General features: G+C 42.1%; 1 protein-coding gene across 1 annotated transcript in view; it reads left to right on the plus strand.

The window, feature by feature from the left end:
* Positions 1–25,312, plus strand: part of AFF3 (ALF transcription elongation factor 3) — a 420,437-nt gene that overhangs the window by 296,705 nt on the left and 98,420 nt on the right. The window contains exon 10 of the mRNA XM_063077832.1: positions 12,546–12,597. Within this exon, the coding sequence (XP_062933902.1) occupies positions 12,546–12,597 (52 nt within the window). The remainder of the gene's footprint in view (positions 1–12,545; positions 12,598–25,312) is intronic.

Here is a 25,312-nt window from a genome sequence, read left to right on the forward strand (position 1 = left end):
GGCGACCAACTTACTAATTTAAATACAGTCAATAAATGTTTGACATCACAGACTTGAGCCAAATATGTACATATCTAATTTCTCCTCTGTTAGGTGCAAATTCTCCTTCAAAGAGGTTTAAGTAAAGAAATGCCCGTTGTCAAATCTGTACAGCCAAAAAAAACTTTATGTTTCCAGTCAGGATCCTCTGACCTCTGTTCTACTGTCTGCCCAGGAAAGGATCCCGTTTTTTTCACACAGTTGTACTTGAATTCATTCAGCCTTAGAAAGTCAGTGCTTTAATACCAAGAACATTAAGTTCAGAAACTCATTTTCTAGAAGTCCTCGTAACAAACAAAGACAAGAATTTTAAAACCATCACGGGAAAGAAAGCATTCCTCATTAAAGTTCTCTTTCTAAAGCCTCAGCTGTATTTTGATAGAAATAAGAGAGTACATACAGTCCTATTTTCCTGTAATTCTTCCAGGAGGAAGCAATTGTAAAGTCTAATATGTTCGGAGAATGCTATTTCATAACCATGGCCTACATTGCCCTAAATGGAAAAGATGGAGTGTCTTCATATTTTCACAGCCACACGAACCACATGTGGCACTTACATATTTCTGGGTGGAGAGAGTCGTGGATGTCCAAGGAGAGGGGGCCCAGCATTCCAGTCCTCTTGGACAAAGAGGTCCTTCTGGGCTGTCCAGCTCCCCTAACTCGAAGCACAATTCCAAGTGAAAAGAACAATCTGTACACTTTTTAAAATAAATTATTGAAAAACTGAGAAACTTCAAGTAACAAGTGATTTACTATGTGTCTTTACTACATCCAAGAGAAATGGGGACGAGATAAGTCAGAGTAACAAGTGTGCAGACTTCCCTTGCCAAGTGGCCAGGGTTTTACGAGCTGTGTTTGTGGGGCTTCCCGCTGTTTTCCTAGGACACGGCTCTTAAGGCCTGAGCATACCCCTCTTGTAGGCCACCTGCAGCTGCATGCTAGCCCCTGATTCCCAGCTCTTCTGTGAAGCCAAAGTGTACAGGTGAAGGGTGGAGTGCCATGCCACAAGTGGATAACACATCAGAATTAAGCAACAAGATCAGTCACTGGCACATTTAATTGGAACAAAACAGGTCTTTGGGATCCCAACACCCACCAGGAACAGTCAGTGGGGATGTGTGTTTGTACTGAGTCTGCCCAAAGTCTTCCCTTTCTCCTCACTCCAAATGATCAAGATCTTTATTTCACAGGCTAGTCTGGTACCCTCTACGAGGGAGTGTAGAGGAGATTGCCGTCTGAGTACCGGCAAAGGCAGGCTGCTTAGCGTGAGTAGGAAAAACACGAAGCCTCCTGGAGATTGGGATGCCCTCACTCTATGAAAGGTTTGAGGCTGTGCCGTCCGATGCGGGAGCCACTAGACGTGTCTGCTGAGCACCTGAAATGTGCATATGTTCGTGTTGAAATAATGTTAGATTAAATAAAGTATGCTATTAACATTAATTTCTCCTATTTCTTTTTGCTTTTTTTAAATGTGACTTGGAAACTTTTAGGTTACCCGTTTGGCTCACATATACTTCTGTTGGACAGCTCGAATGTTGGCTGTGAACACTTTGGCTCAAGTAATAGGGAGTGATCTTGAAGAAGGGACACACTAAATATTTAATACCATCCTCCAGCATATTGATGACTTATTGATGCCTAACAAATTACCCCTAAACTTAGTTGCTTAAAACGACATTTCTTATGTTGTAGTTTCTGTGGGTCAGGAATCTGAGTGTGACTTAGCTGGCTCCTCTGGCTCGAGGTCTGTCACAGGACTGCAATCAGGGTGTCAGCTGGGTGGGCTGGCTAATTAGCTCAGTTGGTCAGAGTGTGGCCTTATAACACCAAGGCAATGGGTTCAGATCCCAGTACCGGCCAGCTGCCAGGGGGAAAAAAAAATGACGTCAGCTGGGACCGTATCATCTCAATGCTTGACTGAGGAAAGATCCGTTTGCAGGCTCACTCCTGTGGTGGTTGGCAGGATTCGGTTTCTTCCAGCCTCAGTTCTTTGCCACAGGACATCTCCCTAGAGCAGCTCACAACGTGGCAACTTGTTTCATCAAAGTGAGCCAGCGAAAAGAACATGCATGCCAACCCTCAGAAGTCACCTGACCTTGCAGGTGACATCCATCACTTTTGCCCTCTTCTACTCAGTAGAGGCAAGTCACTGTCCAGCCCAAACACTCAGGGGAAAGCATTCCACAGGGCGTGACTCCCAGGAGGCAGCGATCACTAGGAGCCTTCTTAGAAGCTGTCTCTTTCACAGCAGACAGTGAGAGTCCAGGTAGCGTTACGTTCCTCACCGCAAGGCTGCTCTTTAATGTCCTGTACTTATTCTAGCGGGTCTCATGGGCTGCATTTATATTTGCTTGTTAATGCACAAAGAAACTCTGAGAGAGTACATAGGAAATAAACGGTGACTATGGAGGATGAGAGTAGGAAGTAAGCTGGGAGAAACAGGAATGGAAGGGAGACATTTCATTCGATACTTTTTTCTATTTAGGGAAATTTGAGCCATGTGTATGTATTATCCTTTTAAAAAAAAAAAAAAAAAAAGAATACCATGGGAATGAGGGAAATGAAGTACCTCCCTTCTCCAAGTACTCCATGCTTGGCTCTTGCCCTTCCTTTGTGGGACCACAGCCCTTTGTAGGGCGGGCATCTTTCCCTGACTTCATCTGACTCCTGTAGGACCTTGAAGACACTCAGGCAGGCCCTCCTCCAGAGAGCTTTTCCTGAGCACCTCCCACCCCCACCCTAGCTGGTCTCCAAGAGTCTATTTCTGCTCTGGCATTTGTCAACCACCCTTTTGAAATCGTTGCATTACTTGTCTCTGTCCCCTACTAACCATATGATCTTTGACGGCAGGTACATAGCCTTTTTGGAAATTGTATTCCAGTGACTTGGGCTCAGTTGATTGAATGAATGAACAGAAGTTCTTAGCAGATGTAGGGTGGGAGGTGGGGCCCCTGATTCTCTTTGGGCTACTACCCTATGGGCAGGCACACGCCGTGGGTAAAATCTGATTAGGAATACATACCAGGGCAGTGTATGAGTGTCAGGGCCTCAAGCCCCTACCAGACCACCAGCCCTGGTGTGCCCTCAGAGGCGGCTCTAGGGACCTTCTCACTGGCTCTCTGCTTTTCAGTTGCTGACTCCAGATGTAATACACCACTGAGTGCAGTAGCTACGGCATAGCCCAGTGGTTCTCAAAGTTTGGCCACTGGGCCAGCAGCCTGATCACCTGCAGACTTTTTAGAAGCGCAAACTTGAAGGGGCCCTCGCCCCAGACCTTCTCAATCAGAAATCCTGGGGGTGGGCCCCACAATCAGTATTTTTTAACAAGCCCTCCAGGTGATTCGAATGCAGGCTCCAGTTTCAGAATCCCTGGCTTTACTTTTACTCTACGAGCTCCCAGGGAGCTTCCTACTTACGAGCAGCTGGAGGTCAGAGCAATTCCCACCCTGCAAATGTGATCCTTTGTGAACGTTCTCCCACAGCACCCGCAGAGGACTGATGGATGAGGGGCCTGGTGCCCTTAGCCTACTAAATGATTGGAAAAGTCTGAGCTATTTTCCAAGGGTTAACTGGGAAATCCTCAATTTTCGGGCAGTTGCCTTTGTTAAAATTGGGGAGGGGGTTGCTTCTCTGATTGGCATTTGGTGTCTGGCTGGCGAATGCGGAGCACTCTCCAGCAGTGCTGTGTACCTCAACACTTGCTGACTCCCCCACGCTACCCAACTTACTGTTTCAGTTACCTCAAAGAGTGTTCTGTGACTTCATGCTTTTCTAAATGTCTTCATGGTGGAGTTTGAGAAAAAACTGTTCCTTTTGAAAGCATCAAAGGGTCATGTAGAAATAGAATTTTGTAGAGGATGCAGACTTCTGGTGATATGTGGAACAGGGCCTAGAGAACTTGGTCAAAGCTCCTTTGGGACCTTGGCAAATTACTCTATTAGAGTTCTTCATCATTTTTTATACGTTATCTGAATAACATTTATTAGTTCTAACAGTTTTTTGGTGGAGTCTTTAGCATTTTCTGTATATAAGATCATGGCATCTGCAAACAGACAATTTTACTTCTTTCCAATTTGGATTCCTTTTATTTCTTTCTCTTGCCTAATTGCTCTGGCTAGGACTTCCGGTGCTATGTTGAATTAGAAGTGGTAAGAGTACAGTGTGTCTTTCTCTTGTTCTTGACCTTAGAGGAAAAGCTTGCAGTTTTCACTGTTTGTTATGATGTTAGCTAAAGGCTTGTCATATGTGGCCTTTATTGTGTTGAGGTATATTCTTTCTTTACCTAGTTTGTTGAACATTTTTATGATGAAATGGTGTTGAATTTTGTCAAATGCTTTTTCTGCGTCTGTTTAGATGATCAAATTATATGTCATCTGATTTAATTTGTACATCCTTTTAGGAGGAAAATAATGATGAATATAGTTTTTTAGACTACCCAAGGCCCTTAGATGTGAATTTGGGGGTCACATTTCACTATAATATGGAAGAGTCTGCAGAATACCTAAAGCCAATTGGACAGTTTATAACAGAGGAAGGAACATTTCCTGGGTCTCAAGCCAGCTGGGCAGGTGGCACCATCTCCCAGTTCAGTAGTCAGTGTAAACTGTGCAGGAAAACTAGCTTATGGTCTCATATTGCCTTCTTTCCTAGTCTCAGGGAAGCCTCTTGAGCATTAAGATTTATGGAACTCAAGCCTGAGGATGAGGTTCTGTCCTGCACACCACATTACATGGAAATATTTTTCATTAAAAAAAAAAAAAAAGGAGTCACATACTCTGCATATTTACAGCACAGTTCACAGGTTTGAACTGTGTGGGTCCACTTACATATGGATTTTTTTCAATAAATATGTTGGAAAAATTTTGGTTAGGTAGGTCATGAATGTTACTTAACTACATCTTAAGTAACAACCTGCCCCCCTGCCCCATAGGGATTGGGGTGGATTTTCAGTTGCACAGGGGTCGATGCCCCTAACCCGCATGTTGTTCGAGGGTCGGCTGTACACAGGATTCTACTGTCTAAAAGCACTGCCACATCCATTTTCTATTTGACTCTTAGGACAACAATTTGGAATGTCCTACCCAGTGTATGAGGAAGTAAGGACTCTCCCAGGGCTCCTGGTTTCTGCTGGATCTCAGCACCATGCACTCAAATTCCAGCCTGTTGGTTTTACTTTTAACCGAGTCCTCTCGGACCATCTCCAGTGCCCCCTCTCACTCTCAGCAGTCTTGCTGGCTTTCTACCCATTGATAAAGGCACAAAGCCATGAAATTCAGAGAAACAAGGGGATATAGAGGTCATTTTATTCAGCTGTAACTTTAGAGATGTGGAAACAATGTCCAGAGAGAGTAAATGATTTTCCCAAGTTCACAGAGCTAGTTAGGGATAGAATTCAGACTAACATGCTGGCCAGCCTGGCAGCTGCCATTTAAAAACTCCTCTCACCATCCCACACTCTAGTACCAGTGACTGTTTCTTTTTATTAGTGTTGATTTTCATTTTTCTTTTATTTCTATTTATTCTATATTAATATACAGATATGACTACTATCAGGAAAAGCAGTTGATTGATTGAGATTTTGAAGACGCACATTCATCCCATATCTCACCAGGGTTTGGCAGGTCTCCTAAACGAGTTTGGCTTTTCTGAGGGTCTTATAAGGTAGGAAATGAGATGCTGTCCCCCAGGGAAGATGGGCCTGTGTAGGAGGTGGCAGGTGGATTCAGCATGTAAGTCAGAAAAGGGACCATCCAAAGTTGTTGTCCCTAAGAAAAAATAAGGTCATACGAGAAGAGATACAGTGATCTTCACCCCAGGTTGAGCATAGCAGAATCGGAATATCCTGTATGATTTCACTGACAACCAGAACAGGTTCTGGGAAGGAGGGAGTCCAGGAAGGAGATATGTGTGAGCAAGCAGCCTCTTGCTATGAACCAAAATTGCTTCAAAAGATGTAGAGATCCGTGGATCTGAAAACATCAGAGTTGGAAACGCTTAGGTCAACTAGACCACTCATGCGTCTTGTTCCTGATTTCTCCATTTGCCCCCAGGCTGAGTTACTTCATCTGTGCCTTGGATGCACCCAGTCACCAACCCCCATGTGAGCCTGTGCTTGCCTTCCAGGTTCCCAGCTAATTGGACTAGCATGAGCTGAGCTCTTGTCAACAAATGTGGAGAGGCAAGTGGTCACTTGTTAATGAAAATAACCCGAGGCAGATGGTAGCACCAACCATGCCAGAGCAGTGGACTTCAGAACGAGCGCAATGAGTTCTCTGACTCTCTCTCCCGTGTTCCAAGCAGTGGAGATGATGGCTTGGGGAATACCTGCAGAGGGCTGCACTGGCATAACAACCAGGGTGTCATGCAATACTAATTGCTAGAATAGATATTTGCATAAATGAATATGTTTAATGGGGACTCATAAACATTTGTCTTTGGCTTAAATCTCGAGTAGGTAGAGATACAGTAGCATCGGCTATAGAAACAAATCTGAAAACCAAACAGCCCAATGAAACTCAGATTTTTAAAAAGCCATTAGGACAAAGCAAAATGAAATGAACTTTAAAGGACTAAACGATTCAGATCTGTGAAGGGCCCCAAATGACAAGAGTAATGCAGGGGAAATCCGATTAATTAAAAACCACCGCGCTGTGAAGTGGCTGCTGTTACACTGAAGGCGGCTGATGTGCCTGTGTGCAGAACCTGCAAGGCTTAGAGGAGCTCTAGGAGCACTTGGCCATCTGGTAAGAGGAGGCTGCTACTTCTGCTTCCTGGGAAATTTGGGGCCTCAAAAACACAGGCAGCAGCCACAACGTGAATTTGTCTCTCGCTCAATTAAGGAAATAATACACACAGGGAACTTAGGATAATCAAATGTTAAAGTCACTAGAGTTGTACTGAGTTCCCCCCTTTTCTGAGAGCTACTGAATGTACCTTCAGATGAGGTAGTTGGGTTCTGCTAGAGTCATAAATGCCAGAGCTTCCTAAGTTTAAGGTATTCAGAGAGATAAATTTAAATTTAAAGAGGTGCTGATCTGAATGTAGTGTGTGAGGACAATCAGCCCTGGGAGACAGTGTGCTCTATGGATAGGCGCCCCCGCACAATGACCGCATGAGTCAGTGAGTGACTCAGCGCTTGAGTTTGGGTGCTAATTCTGCTGTTGGCGGGAGGTACGTTTCCATTCATCTTTCTGTTCCAGAAAGAGGAAGGTCCCCCTGAGGTAGTATGTGGCAAACTGCAAAGGGATGTGTTTGTCCTTTGCTCCCAACTTACAGTTTCGAGGGAAACTCCCATTACATCCTGTCTTCTGTTGACCCAGTCTCCCTACGTGAAAGCTTGAGCCATTCAGCCGGTGGCTCTGAGCCTTATGACCCCTTGCACCAGATGTCGGGGAGTGTGTTATAACATGCCTGGGACAATAATTTTAACACGCTGTTGTCTAACACAGTTCTCTAGTAAAAAACGGGTAGACTCTCAATCACTTAATCTCATGTTAGAAGACCCTGCTTGTGTCCTTTAAGAACCACAATTCTCAATTACCCGGTGAAGGTAACTGTTAAGTCACCGTGAGGCACTAACTAGGAATGTCCCTGGACAGCAGTTTGACAGCTCTTCAGGTATTAAGGCCACAAAGCCAGGTTTCTCTGCACCTCTGCTCTCTGGCCTCAATTTGAAAAGTTTGATTTTATTGTCTATTTATTTCAATGTCCCAGTTGTCATCAGGCAGCAAGCCTGCTGAGGGACACCTGGCCACGTTGGCGGACCACTGGCTCCCAGGACAGACCTCCCTGGTATTGGGGTTGACAGGCATGCTTTCTGTCCTCTGTAGACATAATATCACATTAGACCCATCAACCATGACAGCAATTACAGGGTGAGTAGCCCTTATCCAAAATGCTTGGGACCAGAAGTGTTTCAGATTTCAGATGTTTTCAGATTTGGGAATATTTGCATATACGTGATGAGATAGCTTGGGGCTGGGTATCACAACTGAAGGGGGCTGGGAGGGTCTTTTTTCCCTTGGGGACACTAAATAAACTGTGTCATGAGCCTGTGTTTTGACTGTGATCCGTCACATGGAGGTCAGATGTAGAATTTTCTACTTGTGGCATCATGTCAGCACGTAAAACGTTTTAAATCTTGAAGCATTTTGGATTTTGGATTAGGGATGCTCAGCTTCTATGAAGGCACTTCAAAAAGTTTGTGGAAATCTTCATACAACCTAAAATGTATGTTCTCTCCCGAGTCTCTAGGGGACAGCATCCTTTCTTTTTGAAATAGCTGGAAAGTAGAGCAAATGGCTTAGTTTTAAGGCTTTATTCCACAGACATCATCTCACGGCTTGTTTGCCCATGCAAGTTTCTTAATGCTCTGAGGCCCGGTTCCCTGACAGGTAAAAAGGGAATGGTAGTAAAAATGAACATTGACTGAACGCTCCTGTGCTGAGCACTTTCCCAGGATGGTGTCACGAATTCTCTGGAAGCCCTTAGAGGCAGGTGCCGCGTCCCTCGGCTCACTGAGTGGCACAGCTGCACAGCTAGGAGTCCATGCTCTGACCGCCTCGGCCCATGCCCCCACAGTGAGCCACCTCCCACCGAGGAGTTGCTGTGGGGATGGAATGAGGTAATGTCTAGGCAATGCTTAGCTGGTCTGGCACAAACGTCCATCCAACAGTGCTTGCTGCTACTATGAGAGGGGGGTTCGGTCCCCTAGGAGAGCTCTGAGGGGATATGCAGGGAAGGAGCCAAGGGGACATGAATGGGGTGGCCCTGAGCAGGTGTCAGGTTCGGGAAGAGGGCCTGGACACTCAGGTATGGTGTGGGAGTGTGCCCTTGCAGGTCACCGTGGTGCCGAAGCACAGGCCCTATGCTGACATGCAGGTGACCAGTCCCAGGCTCTGTCCTCAATCCTCTAGAGCCTTGTCTTGCCTTCCTTTTTCAAAACCAGAGTTGGAGATCCCCACTCTCTGCCTGGTGGCCCAACCAACACTTAATTTGCGTTTTCCTTTAACTGTTGTTTAACACTTACGTTTGTTTGTTGTTTAATGTATGTATGCCAATCTCTTTCCTTTTAGAAACAGACAAATGATAAAAATGTTCTCTGGGAGCTGGGAAGGGTTGGGACTAGCAGCACAGCGCCCCACTGTGTTCAAGAGAGGCAGCCAGGCCTGCAGTCTGCCGGCCACACGCCGGTGCAGGCAGCTCTGATGGTCACGCGGTCCTCACCTTCTCTTTTCCTCTCTGCCATGTCCCGTTGTTCAGCTATAAGCTCAAAACACTGTGGCTCTTCCTCAGCTCTCTCAGAGGCCACTCAGGTATATTCTGCAGTGAAAATGGGGCGCTTCATGCGTGCTGAATCAGACTCAAAGAGTGCGGTGGCAGCAGCAAGCCCCACGCCTCGTGAGTTGAGTCAAGGGCTTGTGTTCTCGCATGGCGGCTGCATGAGTCCGGTTCTGTTGCTTATAACAGAATACCTGGAACTGAGTGATTTGTAAGAAAATGAAACTTATTGCTTATAGTTTCAGAGGCTGGGAAGTCCAAAATCCAGGGAACACATCTGGTGAGTGTCTTGGTGGTGGTGACAGTGACCCAGGGGTCTCACATGGTGAAAATGGCAGAGCAGAGATAGTGAACTTCTCACATGCTCTTTTTTAAAAGCCCTCAGAACCATGCCCCTGACCACCATTAAACCATCAACTTAATCACCTCTTCAAGGCCCCTCCATTCAATTACAATAATAAGACTTCCCACCCTCTTAACAGTCACAGTGGAGACCAAGCTTCCAACACATTAAACTTTTAGGGGGACACAATTCAATCCATAATAGTGGCATTGAGCATTTGCCTCCTCAGTGTGTGTCTGGGTGTCTGTGGGGGTTCGGGGCACAGGGTCTTCATGATGGTCTACCCCAAGTCTTTGATTTCATCTTTGGTAATAGCACCACCCGGGATTGCTGTGTATAAGCTATTTAATTTAATGTTTCCTTTGCCACTCTCTCATTTTCCTGGATAATCTCACGTTAAATTGAACTTGAACTTCTCTTGAAGTCTCTCTTGAATGCAGAGTATTTTTACATGTGATCCTTAGGTTTTAGGACTCAGCCAGAAACAATAAATATTTTTTTAAATGTTAAGAGAGGTCAATTCAGTGATAGAGTGATGATAATTCACAAAGCAAGGTGGATCCCTCACTGCCGCTTTTCCAAAAATAATGATAAAGGTAGATGAGCTCCATTATAGAAATGACAAAATCCAAGCCCCAGAGGTGCACCTTGCCCAGAATCTGGGGTGCAAGGGGCAGTATGAGAGTCAAATGGATACGTGTTTATGTGTCAACACATTTAGCACATGCTTAAAACACAGAAAGATGAGCTGCAGTCCCTACCTTAAAAGAGAACCTTGCACACTGTTTTTACTGTTGTCACTTTCAGCAACGCCAGCCTTATGCAGTGACTGAGTCACACGGCTGGTGTACAGCCAAGCTAAGATCCCTCACTTCCTGGAATGTTGGGGTTTCTTGCTCTGGTTCACAGTGGCCTTCAAATCTGCACACTCTATTGTCCACGCAAAGATTAAACCTCCCAGTCACCCGTGCCATGACTTCATCTGACACCAAGGGTGTTATTAACCATGATTGTGTGTGTCCTTCCCCCTCCCTTCTGCCACCCGCTGACAGGACCACCCACGCTTAGATCACCCAGCTACTCACTGGTAGGGAGTCCTTGAGATTAAACCAAATTGCAATAGTGGTTTACCCCAAAAGAGGGGACGCAGGGGCAGAAGCAAGAAACCGTCTCTTCCTCTGGTCTGTTTCATCAGAAAGTCATTTGTGCCTTTTGGTAGGAAAACAGTTTTGGGGAACATGCCTCAGTCCAGCCAACAAACAGGTATTGTACTCTGTGCTGTCACTGTGCTCGTCACTGGGGACTTGAAGACAAAGAAAACACAGTCTTCTTTCCAGGTTATCCCAAACGTGCTCTAATAAATCATCAAGGTGTCTCTTCTCTTTGAAGCCAGGCATGTGAGGTGAAGGAGGTGAACAGTGCGCCAGATGTTGAGAGGAACTGGGGGACGCCCTGCAGACTCTCCCAATGATTTGTCCGTTCGCTTGTGGCTTAAGTGATAAAAGAATGATCCTCCCCAAGACTGGGAGAAGAGCAGGAGCCTGTGAGGAGACAGAGCTGGTGTCCTAATGGCAATCGCTTACACAGTACACCAAAAACTACTTAGAAGTGTCTGAGTCATGTTCTCTGGAACAAATAGAAGAGTTTTTCTACTTTTTGAGATGGGAGGAGCAAGCTTATTTCATAGACTCATGAAATCTGCAGCAGGGCTGGAACTTAGCGCTTGCCCAGCACAACTCTTTGCTTTACAAATAGGGAAACAGAGGCGGGGGTGAAGAGGGGAAGCTAAGTAACTTGCACCAGACCCATAGACAGTTGGGGCAGAACTGGGTCCATGCCCTGCCCTGCCAGTTCTTTTACCCCCAGTTCACCCCCCGAATCACTGAAATGACATAAAAATATGCATAGGCATATATTAATGATAGGCCTATAATTGGCTTTTAAAGGACACTAGGCACATTTTAGTGGACAGTTCTTGGACACTGAGTTCAGGGAGGACAATGAAGCCTTTAAGCACAAGGATTCAGTGGCCTTTGAACTGATGTATGGAGCCCCGGGGCCATCACAAGTGGACTCTGCCCCGCTCCGTGCAGAATCGCTCTGCTTGTATAGAGTATGCTTTGGAGTAAGATTGCTTTTAAGATGAATTAATCTGAAAACTGCTATTCTCTAAAGAAATAATTCAGTAATGGTGATACATTTACAATTTTTCATCATCAGAAATAATAGGATCTGAAGTTGTGTTTCTCTTTTTAAATTTATGGACCCAGAAGTATGCCCCTTCACTGCCTCTGTCAGGATGAATCTGAGGGACCCCAGGTGGGCTGGGGAGCTGCCGTCACCGTCTTTTCAGAAAGCCCCTCCTGTTTGGTTTCCCCCCTCAGAGGGATCTCCGGGCAGATGTCTCTCCTCCAGCTCTTGGGCTGCTGGAAGGCCTAAGCAGCTGCTGGTCACAGCTCAAGCTATCGCTGTATGGCTCTCAGCTGAGTTCTGCTTGTTCTCGAATCCTCTTCACCATGAAGGGTCCCCACCCCCGCCGGGGCAGGCATGGGACATAGCACAACACCTGGAACGTGGAAAACACTAAACAAGTAATTGTGGAATTAAAACTTCCCAGGGAAAAGCCTGTCTTTGGTTCTGTCTGTTTAAAGCAGCATATTTTTGAGGCTGCGCACCTTATCCTATGACTGTTGTAAGGGTTAATTTTCATGATGTGACTGCTGTTTTCTACGTGCATCAGAGGAAAATCATTTAAAAGGAAAAAAAAACAATTAGGGAATCAAATAGACTTATTACTGCAATGTTGCTCTAATAAAGGTGATATTCTGGTGCTGATTTATTTTGAATCTGCTGAGTATCTGTACCTCTTTGTTCCTTCTTTCAGAATGCTAGAAGATGACCTTAAGCTAAGTAGTGACGAAGAAGAGAATGAACAGGTAAGATTTTCGTTTACGTTGCTATTCTTTGGATGCTGGATGTGACACAGATACTACTGACCTGGGGGACCGTGCTGGCTGCTAACTGAGCCATACAAACTCTGAATTGTGGTTTTCTACGGTGCCGGGCTTTCCTCCACTAATTATGAGCTTTTCTGCTGTTGAGTCAGTCTGTTAAAATAACTTGGCCTTAATTTCCCTTAAAACTTTAATTCAGTGATTTTTATGACATTGAGACCAACAACAGGTATTTTCAAGGATGCTTACTGGGATAAGGCTTCACTGTGAAATTGAGCCTTTTTTGTTTGTTTTTTGCAAAGCTAACTGGCCTTCTGGAGACCAAACATGTGACCTTACACTCATCAGCATGCAATAGGCAAGCTGTAACATTCAATATTGATAAGTCTTATACAGATATTATTAACATTGAGAAGGAGCAAATGTAGAGGTGAGCTAAAAAGATGAATAAAAAAATAATCATGCCCAGTAGAGGCTGTTTGTCTTAAATGATAAATGTGCTTGAAATATTCTCCCCTGATGTTGATTTATTGGCTTGAGACATTAGTCAGGGGGGTTATAAATACTCTTTGGATCAGTCAGTTAAGATGAAAAAATATCCACTTATCATTCATCTCTTTCACTTCTGCATTTCAGGAAATGTTTATATTTCAAAAGCTAGTTGGAAAACACTAAAGACAGATTTTCCTATGCTTCTGTTTCCTTTTTCTCATCATTTGTATTGTATTTTGTCAAGTTTGGATAAGTGTGATGGGTAGAAAGACAATTCAGAGAGTTGTTTTTTTATGTCATTTTTACATGCAATATGGAATATTTATGCTGTTCAATTGATTTTGGAATAGTGAACTTAATACCAAGGTATTATGAAATGCTGTGCAGGTGATTCTCTGTCTAGACATGCAAATACAAATGATGCACAGAGAGAGCACGTGGAGGTGAAATAAAAGTCAAAGGAAAATTTCCAGGGGGTATCTGAGCAGAACGTGGCTGCACAGTCACAGAAGAGGTTACTCTCCTTATGAGAGAAGCTGAGGTGCCCAAGAAATGAGAAGAGCTGGAGGAGTCTGGAAAGCAGATTGGCCAGCAGAGAAAACCCCAGAGAAGGAAGGTTAACGTGGCTAGGAGGGCCGCGTGGGCTTCACGTTTTCTAGAGATTGGTCAACTTCTTTCTAGGTGTGCATGCCTGGGCAGTCAGATATCCACAACACAGCAATTTTAGCAGAAATGCAGAGCAGCTTCACCCTAATATTGGTTCCTCATCTATGTGACTGTAAGAAAATGACTTCATCTCTTTGGGATTTTTCCCATTGAGAGGCTTAGATAGGTACATTACAGATTAAGTCATATCAAATGTGGAAATTGTGTATACTTTATATTAGAAAAAGGATTCACAGACTATTTCATTTGGCAAAACTTTAATTTGGAAATAATTTCCTGAGCTATTTCCAGGAAATATTTCCAATGAAAACTCAATTTTTTTTTTTTTTTTTTTTTTTTTTTGTCCTTTTTGTGACCAGTAAGGGGATCGCAACCCTTGGGGTGGTGTCATCCGCACCGCGCTCATCCAGTGAGCGCACTGGCCATCCCTATGTAGGATCCGAACCTGCACGGCGGGAGCGCCGCTGCGCTCCCAGCGCCACACTCTCCCAAGTGCGCCACGCGGTCGGCCCTGAAAACTCAATTTTTAAAAAAAACTTACTATCAGTGATGTACTATACACATTCTCTAAGGCAGGAGGAATTTTAGTTTGCTCATTTTGCTTTATTAGCTCCTGCCTTCCAATCTGTAGCCACTGATAATATCATATTGTGAATACACAGGACAGATCTTTTATTCTTGCATTTAATCTCTATGTCTGTACACCTTTCTGTTTTTGCTATAAAAGGAACTGATAGAATGAATTATTTTTATATAGTAATTCCTTTCTCCTGATTAAGACTCCAGACAGCGGTTTTGTATATAGTAGTTTAGGTTATCACTTTTAACACTAATTATAATAAGTTGTCCTGCTTGGACCTAAAATTATGCCCTGATGTAATCACAAAACCATAATTCCATACTTTAAAAAAAAACACTAATGATATGGTACTTTTGCTCTCCAAAACCAAAATATGATTTTTCCGTGAGAGTAGCCTGTGCACACATGCGACACACATACACACACCTCATTTCTCTGGCATTGTGAGATGATTAAACATCTAACATAAATGATTTTTCCAGATATAATCAGTTTGTCCCATAACACAAAATCTTCCAAAAACATTATATACTATTCTTCCTCAATAAACATAGTATAGTAAGATCTTTAACCTCTTCTTGTATTACAACTGATTGTCTCTGTGCACACTGGTCCCCCTACAATAAAGAGACATTCATAGGAGCCTCAAGTTGCTGTGCCCATGTGCCCTTCCACAGGCAACCTCAGATTCCTGTGCATTGGCACGCTCCTGTCTAGCGTTTGCTTTTCTTCTATTGCCTCTGTGCTCTTAAAGACAGCGAGACAGTCTAGTTTAGTGATTAAGAGCACAGCAGCCCTGCTCCAGGGTTTCAGATCCCCATTCTGCTACTTAAAAGCTTTGCAACCTTGGCCCAGCATCTGAACTGCTCTCTGCTTCTCTATCTCCATTTGCAAAATTGGAATGAATGTTAGGTCCCCAATCTGCCACTTCCTCAGAACTTTAGGTCACTATCACCTTCATGTCACCAAATCCAATAGGCATTTTTTTTTTTTGCTTTTTCATTATTTATAAAAATGATTAAAAAAACTTTATGAATGATAAAAGTTCATGATTACCAACTTATAATTGAAAATAGCATATGTAGAGAAAAGCACACGTACTCTAAGAATGCAACTTGTTGAATATTCATAAAACAAATACACCACTGTAACCAGCACCCAGATCGAGATGCAGACATGATCAGCCTCCCAGGTGCCCCCATGTCCCCTTCCAGTCACCAGAAGAATAACCACTTTCCTGTTTCCCACTCTGCACCATAGAGTAATTTTGCTTGTTTTTGAGCTTTAAATCAGTGGAATCATACAGCATGTACTCTTGCATCTTTCATTCAGCATTGTTTGTGAGATTCACCCACGTTGCGAGTACTTGAAGTTTGTTCATTTTCATTGCTGTGTTGCATTTCATCATGTGTATATACCATAATTTACTTACCCATTCCATTGCTGATGGGCATGTGGACATTTTGGGCTATTAGATTAGTGCTCTTTTAGCATCCTCGTACAGGTCTTTTTTTGAGCATATGAGAACATTTTTATTAGGTCTGTGCCCAGGAGTATAAGTTCTGGGCCATAGGGTGTGTGCATGTTCAACTTTAGTAGATTGTCTCAAATCATTTTCCAAAATGATTGTACCAGTTGAGACTCTCACCAGTAATATAAGAGAATTCCAGTAGCTCCACATCCTTGCCACACATTTCTCTTTTTATATTCATGAGCAATATGGGTCTGAAGTTTTCTGTTTTGTACTGTCTTTGCCTAGTTTTGATATCAGGGTAATTCTGGCCTTATCAAATAAATTGGGAAGTGTTCACTGCTCTTCTCTTTTCTTGCACAGATTGTGTAAAAATTGATGTTAATTCTTCTTTGGCAGAATTCTCCAGAAACCAGGTGGGCCTGGAGATTTTTAAAACTTACAAATTCTATTTCCTTAATAGTTATAGGACTATTCAAATTATCTGTTTTATACTGGGTAAGTTGTGATAATGTGCTCTTCAATTAATTAGTCTGTCCCTGTCGTTTAGGTTGTCATGTTTATGTATATAGAGTTGTGTGTAGTATTCCTTTATTGTCCTTTTGATGACTGTGGAATCTGTAGTGATAGCCCCTGTTTCATTCCTGATACTCATTATTTATCTTCTTTTTTTTTCCTTTGTTAGTCTTGCTAAGGTTTATCAATTCTGTTGATCATTTCAAAGAAAAGGTTTTTGTTTCATTGATATTCTCTATTTAGTTTTTCTGTTTTCAATTCCATTGACTTCTTATCTTTATTTTTTTTCTCTTTCTGCTTGCTTTGGGTACATTTTTGCTCTTTTTTTAAAATTTCTTGAGGAAGTTTAGATTATTGAATTGAGATTTATCCTCTTTTATAATGTAAGCATTTAGTGCCACACATTTCACTCTCAACACTGCTGTAGCCTTATCACACAAATTTTGACATGTTGTATTTTCATTGTCATTCAGTTCAATGAGACTTCCTCTTTGACTCATTCATTATTTAGAAATGTGTTATTTAATTTCCAAGTGCTTAGAGATCTACTTTAATATTACTTTTATTGGTTTCTAGTTTGATTCCATTGTGGTCAGAGAACACATTCAGTATGATTTCAATTCCTATACATTTGCTGAGGATTTTTTATGGCCCCAATATGGACTGTATTGGTATGTGTTTTACAGGTACTTGAAAAAATGTATATTCTCCTGTTGTTGGGTGGAGTCTTCTATAAATATCAATTATATTTATAGAACTGTTTTTTGATGTTGTTGTAGAGTTCCGTTTCTTTGCCAGCTTTGTCTAGTTACTCTATCAGTTGTTGAGAGAGGGTTGTTGAAGTCTCTGGCTTTAATTGTAGATTTATTTCTTCTTTCTATTTTATCAGTTTTTGCTTTACATATTTTTAGCTCTATTATTTGGTGCATACACATTCAGGATTGCTATGTCTTAGTAGATTGACGTGTTTATTATTATGTAATGTCCCATTTTATCTCTGGTCATTTTCTTTGCTCTAAAGTCTAATTTTTTTTATATCAATACAGCTACTCCTGTTTTCTTTTTATTGATGTTTGTATAAGGTGACTTTTTTCATTTTTTAAATTTCAACCTACCTGTATTCTTATATTTGAAGTGGGTTTCTTATAGGCAGCATATAGTTAAGTCATACTTTTATCTACTCTGCCAGTTTCTATCTTTGCATTGATGTATTTAGACTATTTACATTTAATGTCATTATTGATATGTTCAGGCTTAAGTCTGCCCCTTTATTTTTGTTTTCTATTTGTTCTCTTTGTCTTTTCATTTGTTTTCTTTTTCCTGCCTTCCTGTGGATTCCTTTTTGATTTACCTATAACGTTTGTGTGTGTACTTCTTTGTATAGTTTTTTTAGTAGTGATTCTAGGTATTACCTTATATATACATAACTTATTAACAGTTCTCTGGTGCTGTCATTTTATAAGTTTTTTCCCTTAATATCCTATAGTTATCTCCACCATAGAATTGATAATAGTGAATAATTTGAAATTAAGTGTTTCAGCTTCCCAACTTCTTTAGTGAACAACCTGAATTTTATGCTGTCTCTTTTCATCTTTATTTCCCTAGTGCATACCATGACTGGCTTCTAACAGGAAAGTCTGGTCTTCCCACTACCACATCCACACAACCACTTCTATGTTCACTCATCCTCCCCCTTTGCTCCTGTTAAAAGAGGATGCTACTCTGTTCCTATCAAAAGTCCATGCCATTTCCTCTGTTACTTGGGGACTTATTCTTTTGATTCCTCTATGCCCCACCTCTCTACCAGAACTTCACTGGGTGACCTTATTGGGTCACCAGTGACTTCCATGGAGCCAAATGTACTGGGTTCTTTCCAGTTCCTTGTCTTACCAGAAGACTTACAGCATTGAAAATTGTTGATCACCCCACTTCTTTTGAGGAGTCGAACACCACATTCTCCTGGTTTGTTTCCTGCGCTTCTGCCTGTTTCTTTTTAAGCTCCTTTGCTAACTGCTCATTCTATACTTGAATGTTGAAGCCTTTCAGTATTTATTCATGACTTCTCTTATTTGCTTCCACTCTTCTGGAAGATCTCATTCATTCCCATGACCTTCAATTTTTATACACAGACAATTTCTAAAGTTACATCTTCACCTCAGCACTCTCTTCTGAACCGCGCACCTACTTGACTTTTCCACTTGGATATCTCACAAGCATTTTAAATTCAGTCTGTGTCAACTGGTCTTTGCCACCCCTATACCTGGATACACAAATATGTTCCTTTTGTGAATGTTCTCATTTCTAAAACTAGCACTGCCAGACGCTCAACCATTCAAGTCTGGAAACATCAGACTCATCCTTGATGACTCCCTGTTTCTCAGTCAAATATTCATTTCATCTCTACATCCTATAAATTTAACCTTCAAAATTAAATATTGTTCCATCCTCTTCTTTCCGTCCTGGCTAGTCTAAACTGGTCTAGTATAAACTGTCATATTTCTGTTTCCCACCCTATGTAATACAACCTCCCCATGGTGATCTTTTAAAAATGTAGATCAGATCAAGTCATTATTTAGCCTGAAATCTTAAATAGGTTTCCCACTTAACCTGGGGTGAAATCCAGAGCCCACAGCTTGGCCAACACTGCCCTGCACCGTCCGTCTTTGTCCATCTTTCCCCTTCACATTGAGCTCATTCACAGCACTTCAGCCTCACAGGCCTTCTTTCAGCTCCTCCAATAAGCCGAGCTCGGCTGCCTCAGGGCCTCCATCGGCTTCTCCTCCTTCATTCTCTGCCTGGCTAACACCTGCTCATCCTGGAGGTGCAACAGGATCTCTTTCACTTCCTCAGGGAGGCCTCCCTGTTATCTAAATTGGACCCCCAGTTTTCACGGCAACCTTAATCTTTTTTCCTAGATCTCATCATAATTTTAGTTATGTATTATATGTTTGCCTTTCTTAAAATATGTGTCTCTATCAACTAAACTGGAAGTTACCTGAGGGCAGGGACTGTGTCTGGCACAGCAGAGGTGCTAAATATTTGTTGAACAGATGCGTGAATAAATGCATAATGTTGTGCTGAATTGAGAGTGTTTCGTGCTGTCCATTGTCCAATATCAAAGATGACCTTTGCTCTACCTTTATTTCTTTTACTTAACATTGTGATCTTTCAAATTAGTTCTATCCAAACATCAAAGGTATTGACAGAGATGACAAAAGATCATAAGTTGGCTACAGATTAACACAAAATAACTTGCCTATTTGAGAGAAAAGCATCTATTTGATCTCCATGGAAATGTCTATAGCCACTTCTTAAACTTGCTTACGTCAAGCCATATTGAGGTTATGAGTTTTCATAAGTTATCATAAACAGAAGCCTCCGAAACCAAGAGAATGTGTTTTTCCACAACCTTCTCTGTGAAGGACACAGGGAGCCTCTCAAGCTGGGATCGTGACAGGGTTTACTTAGAAAGTTTGCAGATATAATTGAAATGGAAGCATAGACCCATGATGGCTCCTCCAGTTCTCGTACTTGATGAGGTCCAAACTGGAAATAGCACAGATGATTTGAGAGCCGGCTTGCTTGTTTGTCTGGGTAAATGAAGAATATGTGATACTTGCAGCAATTTGTTTGATCTCCTTTTTGTATCTCTTGGTTTTAACAATTCCAGAGGCCAGTGTTTCCATGGAACAATGTGAAAGAATTAAAAGACTTAAGGCAAAATTATTCCTGAAGGCACTAAGCACCAAGAGATTTTTTAATGGATTTGGAACGGAGAGACGAATTACATTGCATGTCTTCCCATTTGGTAAAAAAGATGAGTTCCATCTCTCAAGTCAGGGAGAGCTTTGGAGGTTGGACACAAGCAAATATCCAGGTGGAATTATTATAGCTAAGGCATGAGAAGAGGGATACATGATTGTGTCTTCCAGCAAGGAGCAGCCGAGGTAGTGCCAACTGCAGACAGTTTTCAGAGATGACAAATACATAGCTCAGGAAAAGTGAGGGAACAGGGATCCAAACTGAATGGCTGCGTACATGCCTGCAGCTTTCAGTAATTACATTATCCACACGTATCGGGCAGTCTTTTCATTTTAATTACGTAACTGCATTTTTCTCTTTAAATGAGCATGGTTTATTCACTTAAGCTGACAACTTTAATTTTACAGGCAGTGATCATTGGATGTAATCTACAGAGGGAAATTTTTCTATTGGCATAATTTACTTCTTGCACAATGAAAAAAGTTACCTTTTAATTCCCAATCAACATTTGGAGAGCACACAATTAATTTACTAGATATCTAGATCATTAACATAAATCTGCAAGTTAAAGAGCCAATTATTTTCGTATTTATAATGCATAGGGTAATAATCGCGTCTCTCAGAAAGAATCTGAAGCCTCATTGCATCAAGATGTCAAGATTGTAGGTGAAGTTGCTCTGAGTGCACAATTGCAGATCTTAGTGCCTTTGGTTTCTCATGGAGTGGCGCACAGACACTCCCATCTCTATTCTCCGCTCTTGGTGGTAGAGGTCACTGGATGACTCATGTCAGTTTTGGTGTACTATTAAAAGCAGATTGCCAATTGTCATGGGAGCTCTTCATTTTTTTTCCTTTGTTCCTTTTTAATATAACAATTTCATAATAGAAAACAGAGCTTTTAAAAAGAACCTCTGAAGCCATCAACAGTGCATGTCAACCAGTGACCAAATGAATTAGCTGAGTAATATGCAGACGTGGAAAAAAAACAGAGGAGGTTTTTGCAGCCCAACTTCACTTCCCTGGGTGCATTTTTCTTCTCAGGATCAGCTTGGCTGATGCTGAAGTTCTTGGCCTGTGAAAATTTATTACCCACAGAGTTGATCTGCATTCAGGCAGCCAAGTCTAAATAAATAGAGTCATTGTGCTTGTCTGGGATTTGTGGCCAGAGTTCATCCAGTCAGCGTGACATTCACATCCCAGGAGATTCATAAAAGCCAACACCCTGGTATGTGCTCTTGAATCCTGCCAAAATTGTGTAGAATTATATAAACAGGAGTAGAAGCAGTAATCAGGACCAGGTTTGGGAGACAAGGCTCCGAAATCAAGTTTCTCCTGTATTAGAAATGAACCATGATGTCAATGTTATTTGTAGTCAAACAAGATCTAGACAATTTACATAAAGTCATTTTCAGAATAGTCTTGAATACCTACTAAGCACCAAATATCATGCAGGATGCTGGCTTGGTGGTCTTGATGAATTATACATTGGTAATATTCATTATGATAGTATACTCACAAAAATTTTGAGCAAATTTTCAATGCCAGGAAAAGCATTGCCCTAAAAGACTGCATAAAAAAAGTATGTATTATATATATTAAACCTTATAGCAACATAGAAAAAAAAAGAGGAGTAGTTTATGTTTGTTTTTATTTTTAGTTTTGCATTAATGTTGTACCTGGGCTAAATACCCAATTTGATCATTACTGACAAACTGGTTTCTTCTAATATGGAAACATAACAATAACTCTAATTGAAAACTACTGCCTACCGGATCTTTATCATATCTGTATATGAAGTAATCTCATATTCAAACCTTCAGTCACTATCAGCTAAACTCACATGTTCAGCAGCAGGGTTTGTTTGTTTAATAGTCTGAAAGCTTAGCTGAGTAATTATATTTTATAAATAAAATTTTATTGTCACCAGAGCAAATGCAAAATTCTTTTATTTTGTCACTGCCACTCTTTTTAAACATTTGTGAAAGTCACAAGCATAGGAGATACACAAAAACATAACTGCCTTTTTTTATGTTAATCGACTATAATCTCCAAAATTAAAATGGGCAGCCAACTAAATGTCACTGAGCACCGATGTACAAAGGCCCACAAACTTGTTGACTAAACTATTTTCTCAGACCTCCTCTTAGGGATCTGATCGAGATTTATAGATTTAGTTGTGTCCAACCAGCTCGAGCCGTAAGGTGTACCTAACTTCACCCTGAGAACCCTGAATGGAAATCCAGAAAATGAGAAAATCATATAAAAATTAAAAGATAATCCGTTAAATTTGGGCAAACATACTATTAACACAAAAATGCGGAACCGTCGCCTTTGCTAAGTTGAAGAATTCATAGAAGGAGCTACGTTTTTGAAACTAAGCCAAGTTTTTGTTAATGGTGGATAGCAATACCACTAACACAGACTCTCCATTCAGGGCACAGGAGAAGCGTCATACATCATTAGCTGATAGACACACTCTTCTCAAACATAGCTGCCAGCAGGGCTGGTTTGGCAGAGGAAATGGAATACTCTCTCCAGAGGACATTCCCATTTAATGCAGAGGAACAGCCCTTCATCCCGTGACTTTAATGGTTTTTTTCTTCAATAGCTTTTTGGAAAGTGTCAAGACTGGTTGCTCCTTGGAGTATATTGTATCACTCATACCCAGGCTTGGGTGGTCTCATTATAGTAAAGGATTTACCTGCAATTATTCCAGATATGCAGTTGGAAAGTTTAATTTTTGTTTTTGTTTTTCCAAATTTTCTCCAAGTGGGGCTGGTTATCTCGTAAGCACAGCTTTTCTCGTGAGACTCTCTTAGCCTGTCATTTCTACATGGAGAAAAATCATCTGTCGTAATTCAAGGCCCTTTGGAACTTCCCAGTTCCATCCTGACCAGATCTGCTGAGTGAAACAAGACCATCTTTAAGAAGCAGACCGGACCACTGCTAGAATGTCAGGCCACCAGCCGCAGGCGTCTCCATGCTGGGAAAGTGCAAGGGCTCAGGTTAGCCAGAATATCTCTCTGGTAAGGGCTGATTCAGCAACGTGTCTCTGGGTACCTCTTCTTTCAACCTAGGCTTTGTTCTTAAAAATCCAAAGCAGTTCAAGGAAGAGTGTGTGGTTACGACACATCATATGTGAAAGCACAGTTACATATGAACTTGAAGCTGGGCTTACTTGAGAGGTAAAAGTCCTAATAACACCAATAGTAACACGCTCTGAATTGGTTTAGCTTTCTCATGTGTAATTAGTTTGCAAAGTACAGTTAGGAGAATCTTTCCTAGCCATTACAAACCTACTTTTACCTTCAAATGTTGCTATTTTGTCTGAGTGAAAAAGATTTCCATGAAACGTAAAGCCAGACTTAGATTTCTGTTTTCAAGCACAGGTTGCATTTTTAACAAAACTACAAAACATTGATATTACTTTCATCTGGCCTTTACATGAAAACAAAGTAACATTTGTACTCCACAGGTTAGGCCCTGGTTTCATTTGTAATAATCAACCACCTATCAAGGCCAGTGGCAAGTGAACAGGACTCCACCAAAGCATCATTTTCAGGTAGCATAATGACTTTTTTAAAAGCTCCAAAAGGCATTTGGCAAGCCCAACAAAGTGGGAAAATGACTAATCCCAGTATTCACCTTCAGGGCCAAAGATGAGAGTCATTAATGGGCCATCTTAGCCTGGCTCAAGGTCTGGCCTGTGTTGAAATTGCCTTGTGAGATGAGTTCCAGGAGCATGTGGATGACCAAAGCCCGGATGAGCAGGCCACAAAGCCATGTGGAACCTGAGGACTTAGTCAACGCTTTCCTCTGGTGGAGAGATTGGACTGCAAAGCAACAATTCCTGTACCCACGGGTCTTCATGTGCTAGGACACTTGATCCGTTGCCCAAGCAGAACTCAAATAACCAGCTAGCCTGGACTGTGCTAAGAAGCTAAATCAGCATCACCTTTATGCAAAGCTCCAGCAGTGTGAATGCAGTCACCCCATAGTCCAGTCACTGTGACACATCATCTCCCCCGCGTTAAATCCAACCAAGAATAGAACTGTCTGGAAGGGCAAATCAGCCGACACTTTTAGAACTTAGCATTTATTACCAGTGATTTACTTCCTATTTCTTTGTCCTAAAACTGTATGGCACTAACCTCTAGAAAAAAGACTTGCCCATTCCAGTGAGACCTGGAGGCCAAAGAAGCTGTCTAGAAGGTAAATCACCACCTGACTCTGATCAGCAGCCCAGCACTCCAAGTTTAACCTGCCACTCCCAAGAACCGGGAATCTGAATGCACATGCAGCTCAGCAAGCATTAGGTGTGATGGCTACTCTTGTTTGTTCACTGTCACTTTGAAATCATAGACAGACAAGCACAGGTGTTTGTGCGCACACTCACCTGGAAGGCACGGTTGCCTTGCCAGTGCTCTGTCCCAGAATCCAAATGTTTCTTCCATCCCCACAAGAGACCCCTCACAATTCTGAGAACAGGCAGCTGAGCTTATCTTTCACCATCACCCAGCAGCACTGGTAGATGTGCCCCTTCGCTCCTACTCAGACCTCACCCAGGAAGGCACTCCCCTTAATGTGTAATCCTCTCATGGCAAGCCCTGGAGGTAAGAAGAACTCTTCCGCAGGAGTTTCTAGCAAGCCGTGAAATCAGCAATATGCTTCTGCCTATAGCCCTCTCAAGGAAAAGAAATCCTTCCATCTCCTTTACATTGGCATACCAAGATGAAGCTTTCCCCTGCATCTGTTAGCATCCACCCAGTGTTCCACCAGTCCTCGGGCTCCTCCTTCTGAGACTGGCAGAATTCAAAATCCAGCTGGTCGCCTCTCCTTTCAGCTTCCAACCACAAGAGTCCACAGTGAGGCCAAAGCGGAATCAGGCTGCTCTGTGACCACTGGCTTACTGGCTTTGTGACCACAGGCAAGCTAATCTTACCGAACCTCTCTTCCAATATTTTAATGTAACTGGACAAAAATACTAAAGTAGATTAATGTAAAATATATTAATAAAATACATATTAGTATAACACTAATATGACATTTTAACATCCCCCCCCACTTCTACTTCCCCTTCTCTTTAGAAATGTATTTTATTTGCATTGCTGGAATTTTTTTTTTTTAATGCTTATTTAGGCAATAGAAGGAAAGGAGTACAGGAGGAAGTCAGGAAAGTTGATTTACAAAAGAAAAGGCATGGAGCTAAT

The sequence above is a fragment of the Cynocephalus volans genome, chromosome 14 (genome assembly GCF_027409185.1).
Source record: "Cynocephalus volans isolate mCynVol1 chromosome 14, mCynVol1.pri, whole genome shotgun sequence".
Taxonomy (NCBI): Eukaryota; Metazoa; Chordata; class Mammalia; order Dermoptera; family Cynocephalidae; genus Cynocephalus; species Cynocephalus volans.